Source organism: Coloeus monedula (assembly GCF_965178545.1).
Source record: "Coloeus monedula genome assembly, chromosome: 17".
Lineage (NCBI taxonomy): Eukaryota > Metazoa > Chordata > Aves > Passeriformes > Corvidae > Coloeus > Coloeus monedula.
Genome location: NC_138797.1, coordinates 14,187,139 through 14,196,576, shown reverse-complemented (window position 1 = coordinate 14,196,576; position 9,438 = coordinate 14,187,139). Strand labels below are relative to the sequence as shown.

The 9,438-nt window shown below is 48.0% G+C and overlaps 1 protein-coding gene across 1 annotated transcript; it reads right to left on the bottom strand.

Annotated features, from left to right (window-relative positions):
- Positions 1-342: 342 nt before the first annotated feature.
- Positions 343-4,745, bottom strand: CBLN4 (cerebellin 4 precursor; the record flags this gene model as incomplete). Its single annotated transcript, XM_082292818.1, has 3 exons — positions 343-540; positions 3,025-3,141; positions 4,479-4,745. 3 exons carry the CDS (start codon positions 4,743-4,745, stop codon positions 343-345), a joined length of 582 nt encoding a protein of 193 aa, XP_082148944.1.
- Between the last annotated feature and the right edge of the window lie 4,693 nt (positions 4,746-9,438).

The following is a 9,438-nucleotide window of genomic DNA, read 5'->3' as shown; positions in this document are numbered from 1 at the left end:
TTGGTGCCAGGCTTTTCACAGTTAGAGAAAATCCACTTCTTCCACGAAGTAAGTCCAGAAAATGAAATTGGAATAAATCTTGCAGAGCTTTAGACTGTAACCTTAAGCATTGATATTTATTGTCTGCTCTAGTCTCAGTCCAAAGATATTGTATTTGAACACACAAAATTCTGTGAGACTTCTGAGTAGTTCAGATGGGGCCAAAATCCATAGAGAGAGAATCCAAAATCACCCATGAGGAAGCAATAAAGAACCACCACTGCCATGATGACAAAATGATCTTCATGTAAACAGAGGCAAGGATGAGTCCACACCGGGATGGATGTCACAGGAGAATTGACTTTACAGGGGAAAGACCAGGAAGCCAGAGAATGTCGAATACTGCCATCCACCGACCAGGTTCCCTTTCTCCAGTTTCAGGTAAACCTTGTCCTCCTTGTCCAGGTAGAGCAGGACCCCGTTAGTGGCAGCTTCACGGGTGACGTCCTTGTCCCCAGCGAAAGCAGAAATCACTGGCTTCCCATTCAGCATCAAATTCACCTGCAAGGGAAGCCCTGAAAAGCTCTAATTAACAGCAAAACATCAAGAACCACCCCTGAATACTAACCACAGTGCAAGGGCCCGATCCTCGGTGCTTTTTGGGTTGTTTTAAACCAGTAATGACATTTATTTGGCAAAAGCAAATGGATGTGAGCTGGACCTGCAGCTGAGTGAGGCATCACCTCAGTTTGTATCACTTTGCCTATCTCAGGGATTATTTAGTCACACAGGAGCAAAAAAAAAGGTATTTTCTATAAGTTTGGTCACCAAGAGATGTGACACGAGGTGTCAGAGGCACCACAATGGCCTGGGAGCTTACACTGCACTGGGAACAAAATGTGTGTCCCTCTCAATACAGATGGCAGCCTGGTTCTAAAGTTTAGAACTGACTTTTAGCTTTATAAACTCACTCCATTTTTTCTGTAAAACACTTCTGCAAGCCAGCACAGCCTGTGCTCTGAAAGCAGCATCTCTAATAAAGATGGGCAGGGCCTGGGGGAATGAGCAGTTCCAGGCATTTTTCATTTCCCCCATGGCAAATGATCAGCTTTGCTCTGTTTTTCCATTCCAAGCAGCTCTAATGCAGTCACAGGGGGTGAATTATGGGATGCTTACCCACATCCACTCTGCTGGCCTTGCATATGCTCCCATTAATTTTAATGGCAGTCACCACAGAATAAATTAGTGCTCAGCAGAAGTCAGGGCAGCAGGGTCTGGTATTTATTTGGGATTCACCTGTCTGGGAAATCCACTTAATCAGGAGTCTCCGGGGAACCCATTGCAGTTTAATGATATTTAATGGCACTGACAGATGTTGTGGGGGCAGAGGAACATCACTTGTGCAGGAAGCCTGCAGGTGATTTAGTGGGGCTTCAGCCTGGATGTGGCTGAGACTCAAACCAGTTTGATCCACTCCAATGGTTTCCAGTTCTCCTCCCCATTTACCACGCAGAAAAAGGGCATCAAGGCTTTACTCATTGCTTGGCTTGGGTTTATCTCACTCCTTCTGTACCATCAGGTTCTCCTCACAACATCTTACAGGAATTTAATCAGAGGACACATCACAGGTTTGCACAGCTTGGTCTCACACTGACTGTTCCAAAACAGAGCCAAGCAAACCCATCCATCCCTTCAGAATCTCTTACTCCTGAAAGATTTCAGGTCATGCACAGGTTGGAACATTCCCTGCCATGAGCCCCAAACTCCCAGGTTTGAGCTCCTGCTTTGTGAAACACCAAAGTCCGAGCTGGACTTCCAGAACCCAAAGCTTGGCATCTTTCCTGATACTGTGCATTTGAAATCCACTGAAGTGGCTGACAGAGTTATTCAACCTTCAGCATTCAAGAGAGTGAAAAGAACACATTTTGAGCACATTAAACAGCCTATAAGCTCATTACAGAGATTTTCATGAAGCCAAAGTTTCATTTAAGGCTTTGTCATTGACCTGATTGGAATTAGGATTTTACACAGTAAACTGAAGGGGAATTTCACCAGAGGTAGGATTGTGGCTTCCACCAGCTCTCCCCATCTCCACCATTCACACTTTTCCCAGGAAATCCAGAGCCAGCAATGCAGAGGCAGAGCAGCCACAGAGAAATGTCTGATCACTCCTCCTGCAGATATCCATCTCAGCTCAGCCTGGCAGCCTTAAAAACACGTCCAGGAGCAGGAGAGAGCAGGAAAAAGCATCAGACACTTCAATGAACCCGGAGGTCTCGTGGGTGGAAACGAGGGAAGCCACAGATGTTACTCCAGCCCTGGGAAGCCAGGAGGTGTCACAGCAACTGCCTGACCTGGCAGGAAGATTAAGGAATTGCTTCAAGGAATTTGCTGCTGGCTCAGCAAGGGGATGTTCAGGAACTTGGAGGCTTTTCCCTCTTGTATTTAATGAGGCAGCTCCGTTGCTATTAAGCTACAGAAGAAAGTGCAAAATTACCCCTTTTTTCTAATATATGACACATCTTTTGTACATTATACGGTGAAAAAAGAAGTTTAAATTGCTGTAAAAGCTCCCTAGAAGATATTGCTGTAGGGATATAACCAACCTTGGTCCTCAGCACACTGAGGGCATAACCAGGGACCTGGCACCAGGAGCCAGGGCACAAATTGTTCCAAAAATACTCGAATCTGGTACCCAGAACTCCTGTGTTCCACACAGTGAGATTAACCTGCAGCAAAACACAACTTTTCAACAGAGCTCTCTTTTACTCTTGGAACATTCCCTCTCTTGAATGCTTTATGTCACCCAGATATTCATGGCACAGAAGTGAAGCTGTGGTGATTTACCTGAGGTGAGGATTCTGCCTTATTTCAGCTGCTCTGTTTAAATGATTGACTCTGCTGCTAGGAAGTCAACACCACAGGTTGCTGTAAACTAAACTATTCTTCCTTAAAATCCTGTTAAATGCTCCTGTGCTCAGTCAAGATCCTATCCTAAACAAACAATTTAAGTAAAGATTTTGTAATCATACTCGATCAACATACCTGAATTGTTTGACTCTGATAGACTTTAATTACGTGAAAATTGAAACTGTAAATTCCTTTCCTTGGTGCTACAAAGACAGACTCCAACGTGAAAAAATTGCCCACATTTACTAGGATCTACAAACAGAAAAATATAGCATGGGGATTAGTACAGGTAGTGAGTGCTAAATGAAAATACAGATTATCAACTTTAGAAACCATTCACCCATGGAAAATTTTTAATCTACATCTAAGTTGGTTTATTCATTTTCTGTCGCTTACTTTGGAATAACTCATAAAATGGGTATTTAGTTGTATATATAGGACAACTTTACTACAAATAAACTAAGGTGAGAATTATTTCTTACTTTGATACTATACCATACCTTCCAGTCCTTTCTTCCATACACGTTTTTAAAAAGGCATTTTTTGTTCATCTTTCCCCGAAATGACATCCAAACACCAGTCCTGGGAGTGGCTCACGGCTTTGGGCTAAAAAGCAACGGCCAAGCCAACACTGCCTTCCCCAAGCACCAAGTGTGAGGAAGGATTGCATGAATGACAGGAGTCATTCCCAGTTCACAGCCAGGCTGAGTTACTGGAATACCCGGCACATCCCAGCAAAACCTGGCTTCAGTTGTTCTTACAGGCACTAATAATGATTTGGGTTTAATTAAACAGAGGCAAGTGACAGAGGGGAAGATAAGAAATGAGTGCATCACCAGTATGGTACACATCCTCTGCAATGACTGCATTTTGCCTTCATTCCACTTCGTTGTGCTTTATTTTAATTGGTATTTCCAGGCTCTTTTGTGCCAGGCACAGCCCTCGGAAGCCTCTAGGACTGTCCATGGAGTTTTAGGGTCATTTACAGTGCCAGTACCAAGCTGTGGGGCATATCTGGCTCCAGCTGCCACGACAATTCACTGCTCACCACAGAAGGGTGGAGGAACGAGAAGAACCATCAGTCTCAATGACTTTGGGCTCGCCCCAGGACAGGAGCTGGCATTAAAACGTGTGTTGGTATCTGCACGTTAATATTGGTGCTGAGCTCAGCAGAGCTGGACCGTGAACCTCGGACTGTGCAGGGAAAGTTAAAGGATTTCCCCTAAAAATTCTCTCTTCTTCCCCTCTCAAAAGCTGAACAAACCGTCTAAACCCTACACAGGCTGCACCTGAGGTCCCCCTGTCCCCAAGCCCCTCGGGGCCGTGCACCCCCCGGTGCCACCGAGCGCTGCCAGCCCGGCACCTCCCGGGCTCGGTCCCCGCTTCTCCCCGGGGCCGCAGGTGCGGAGGGGCCGCTCCCGGGGGGCAAATGGGGAACCTCTGCAGCCCCCAGCCTCAGCTCGCCCTGCCCTGCCCCTCCGCCTCGGGGTGGATTCCCGAGTTTTAGCCGGGATCCGGGAAGGGGCGAGCACCTGTTGATGCGCGGGGGATGTGCAGCGGCCCCGCGGTCCCTCGGGCGCGGCGCTCACCTGGTCGAAGTAGATGATGCGCGTCTTGTTGCTCATCTCGGAGGGCTCGTGGTTGGTGCTCCGCACGGCCGAGAAGGCCACCTTGGAGTTGGCCGCCCGCACGGAGATGCCCAGCGGCGAGGAGGACGAGCCCTTGGCTTCGGGGGCCGGGTTGGAGTCGCAGACCACCAGGCACTTGCCCTCCAGCACGATGGGCTCGGTGTCGTTCTGCGCGGTGGCGGCGCGGCCGCCCAGCGCCAGGGCCAGCAGCAGCAGCCGCCAGCCCATGGTCCGCACCCGCGGCCGCTCCGCGCCCCGCTCCGGCCACCGCGGGCGGCTCGGCGCACACACCGCGCTGCTCCGGCTCTGCTCTCCGCCGGCTCCTGCCCGCCGGCTCTTCTCTCCTCGCCTTCTCCTCCCACCGCCACCACTTTGTGCCGTGCTCTTTTTTTTATCCCCCCTCTTTCTTTCTCTCTCTCTCTCTCTCTCTCTCTCCCCGGGTCCTTTGGCGAGCTCTTTAAAGCGCGCCGCAAAAAGCTGCCGAGCGAAATACGCGCTGTCCAGAACGCCCTTTTCTCCCCTCTCTGCACATCAAAAAAGAGCGCGAGAAGGGGAGGCGGGGGGAAAAGAAGCCCTCAGGTGAATTATTGCTGAGAGAGAGAGAGAAACGAGAGGTGGCGAAGAAATAAACCCATCTGGAGCTGCCATGATCGCCGCTGCCGGCAATTCGAGCTGGAGATCCAGGATGCTCGGAGTGGCGGAGCGGAGAGGTGGCACCTTCCCCCAGAGCTGCCAGATCCTGCCTCTGATAGCAGCGGCAGGGTGCTGCACACTGCACTTCTCTGTCTCTATCTTCCCCCGCCACAAATCCCCCCCTCCGCAGCAGCTGTGTCAGAACAAACCTGCCCAGTTCTCACCTAGCGGGGCAGGCTCGAGGTTTCATCCCCAGGGAGCCTCCCCTCGGAACTGCCCCTGCTCGCACACGCTCTTGTCCTCCCAGGCAACTTCTGAAGCCGCTGCAAAGCCCAAGGGAAAGCGCCAGGACATCGCAACATCCCCGATTTTCAGGAGGAGGAGGATGGGGAAGCGCTGCAGCCTGCAAGGCTGCCCTGAACCTGCGGCAGTGTCCCAGGGCACGGAGCTCCTGTGCAGGTGTTTGCAGCTGGGCTCGGGGCAGGACACCCCGAGCACGCAGGAGGGAGCAGCTTTCCTCAAATCACACCCTGAGGTCACCGGCAGGACTTTCCTGCCTCCTCTTCGAGCATTAACGTGGCCAGGTGCCACCTCACAGTGCTGCCACATGGTTATGGTGTGATTTAACACCTTTGTCTCTGATTAATTTACTTTTGTGGTGTGTACTGGAAGGATTGGGAGACTGAGCAGGTACCTTAGCGTAGTTGTCCCATGAATTTCGAGATTATTAAAAACATGAGTGGCTTGGTGCTGCTGATGGCTTCTGGACAAGACCCTTCCTGCATTGCCTGGCCCTGTTTGAAATAATCTCATGGTGAAACCTAAACTCACTTCAGGAACTGGCAGAAGTGGCACAGTGCTCCCAGACGCAGAATTGGCTACACAGATTTCTATCCAAACCAAAAAAGTGCCAACAGTTTAGAAGAAATTGAGCAAATGATTTTTAGATAGATGCCTTTCAGTACAGCAAATTGTTTGTGCCTTTAACATCTTTGCAACAAATACATCCTGTGCCAACCATTAACAGCAGCAGCCTCCATTCCCTGCTTGCCCAAGGCATCTCTGAAGAAGATTTTAAACAAGCAACAGGAAACTAAGAGGAGGAATAAAAAGCACCAAAATCCACTCTCTGCTGAACAGCAAAGCTTTCTGTGGGCAAGTGTGAGCTGGGACTGGTTTTCAGTTGATGCAGAGAACCAAGGGTGAAGCATTAACTCTGCAGAACTCAGCAAAGTCTTTGAGAAGCCATAAAGCAGCCAAAAGTCTTCTTAGCAAGCATCAAACTCCCTAAAATTCAGAAGGCCAGACTCAAATTTTAAGAAATCCCATTGATCAGGCAAGAGGCAAAAAGAAATGCTTCTGTTTTCTAGGAATGCATCAACATCCTCTTGCTCAGTGACACAACAAAGATGGATGGAAGGGTCCAGCTGAGAGGCACCACTTCCCTTAAGGAAAGGAAACTAGAAATCAAACAAATACTTGAGCACAGCTTTGTACCTCTTGTAGAAATTTGAGCTGCAGATTAAAAGATTCCCTCCTGTGCACAGGAACACCAGTTTGAGGACTCTAGCAAAACAAAGCTGTGGGAAAAGTGTTTTGTAAATAAATACAAACAGTTAAATATAAATATTTCCGCACTATTTCAACATCTCCTGCTTCAAATCTCTTCTGTCCCTAAAGCTGCTGAGTGGCCTTTTAACACTGCACAAGTAACAGCACCAGTAACAACCATCCCAGCTCTCCCAGCCTTTCCTCCCAGCAGAGCTGCTCCATCCCTCTGCTCATCCTGGTGCCTCCTCTGGACTCTCTCCAGCAGCTCCACATCCTTCCTGTGCTGGGATTAGAGATGGATGACTTTCACTGCACTGGGATTTGGCCAGGGGACCCCACACCTGGACCAGAGCAGAGCTGGGGCATGGCCATGAACGTTCTCCATGTGCTCCTCCAAGAGACATCAGGGCTATAAATGATATCCATAATCCACCTAAGGAAGCAGCCTGGAGAGTCCCTATCACCAAAATATCTGATACCAGGAAACACCTCCTCCTTTCTTCCCAGCCAAGCAGAAGGAAGAGAGCTCCGAGGTTATTTGTAACAATCTCTGTTTGGGTGGCTGAGCTGGGCTTTGATTGCTGAGCAAAATGAGGGAAGTTTGCAGGGGATGCTGTGGGAGAGGTGAGTTGAAAAGTGGAGTTTGCATTTAATTCACAAGCAACAAGGTTAATGATTGCTCTTATTTTATCTGACAGAATTTCCCAGTATTGATCCAGCTCCTGCTAACAGGGATTTGGTTTTTCTTCCTTTGAAAGAAAAATGAGTAAAATAAATAGCAACAGTACACAACAATGGAAACAGTTAGATTAAGCTCACAGCATCTTTCCCTTTCTGGACACACTGTGGAAGCCTAAAACTGCCTCCAGCTGGAAGAATTTTGCTGTTTCACAGGAGACCCCCAGCACTGAGGAGGCTTTCTGACAGAGGGAAGAGCCACAGGGAGAATCAGGATAAAACACCATGTTTGCATTTACATTTCCTTCTACCTCTTGCCTTGTAAACCTGCATTAAATAAGATTTCTGTATCAATATTGCATGATACCTTCCAAATCTCTTTGGAAACAGAACATCTTGCTTTGTATAATTAGTCATTTGCCTCACAAAAGGGAGGAATAATCTGCCTCAGACTTCCTCTCGTGCTTTTGAGCTCCGTGCTTGTGTCTGGAGGCCTTTGGAATCCTTCTAACCCCTCGGTGACAGAGCCCTCCTTCCTCTCCTTGCCTTTCTTCTTCAGCCTAATTATTCTTCCCTTCTGCCAGGCTGAGCTTTCTGTTTGCTGAGCGTGGAGAGGTTTTTGCAGGGAGCTGAGCCCCTCCCAGGATCTCCCCCCATCTCTGTGCTCTGCCGAGCCCACCCTAATGAGGAGACGTGAGATGAGGGGGCACAGGGGGGGATTCCATCCCAGAATACTGATGGCAATCCCCACCTGTGCTCGTGGAGCTCCGTGGGCAGGCTTTTCCCAGTGCTCTGACATCCTTTCAGGCTGGGATTGCAATTCCTGAGCTGGCTGGCATCTCCATCTGGCTGTTGGCTCCCAGACAGCTGGCCCGTGGTTCTCTGCTGCTCAAACAGTTTGTTGGCCAAACCCAAGACAAATTCACCTGGCTAATGAGCCTGATGGTTCTTAAGAACAGGCTGTAAATATTTTATGAAGTAAATTTCACTTCATTTAAATAAGCCTAATATGCGAAGCAATCCTATAGGAATATAATAAAATCTTCAGCTCTACACGTGCCTACAATGAATAGAAGGTTTTGGTCTTTAATTCACACTGATGCAGACTCAAGCCTAGATTTTCCTTGCTTTATTTTAGTCTGAAATCCAATTTTCCTTGGTTTTTGAAGTAAGCCTTTTCTGTAGTTTGCCTATTTCCATGTACCTCTCCTCAGTCCATCCCATCTTCAAGAATTTTTTAAACTTTCTGAAGCAGCAGAACAGAGAAAACAATAAAAACCAATCCTCTGCCTGTATTTGTTGGGCTGCTTTATTTTCCCTGACACTCTGCTATGATAAATCTGTGTTTTGATGGCCTCCTCAGCAAACAGAATTTTAAAACTCCCTGTGAATTTTGGAGGTGATTAAGAAAATGAGTCAGCAGGATGCCTGCATGTGTGAAGGTAACACTGCTCAGATCTGCTGACAGCTCTGGCAGTTGAGATCTTTATTCAGCATTTCTCGTGCAGCCAGAGCTTCTCTTTGACCACAGCTGAGCACACCCCAGCCCCAAGCACCCAGTGAAAACTGGGGTTTGAAATGCTCCCAGGCAGATGCTGCCAGTCCTTCCAGCAGCAGTTGCTCCTTGATGGATGTCTGGGAATATCCCAATGTTTCTGGTGCTCTGAGTCCAGCAGACTTTGGGATTACATCAGTGTGAAAGTGAGAGCAAAATATGACCCTGGAGGTTCTTTTTGCTCCTTCCTAGACCCCAGGTAGGAGCCAGTTGTTTGCCACCAACAGGCCAGCAAATGCCATCATTAATCCTCACTAAACTATCCACAAGTAGCTCGATATTTCCTGTATTTATGTGTATTCAAAATACTTCCAGGAAGTATTGACATGTTTAAACCTCCTGTAAAAACAGGGGTTGGGTGGATTAAGACCATAAAATCAAGCACATACATTAACTGCTTTTAAAGCAGGTATTTGCATTTAAAACTTGTTATAAAGCAAAATTTAAGTCTTGGTTTACTACTGTATTTCAGTTCATGTCTAGGAAAGATCTCCTGTTTTTCCC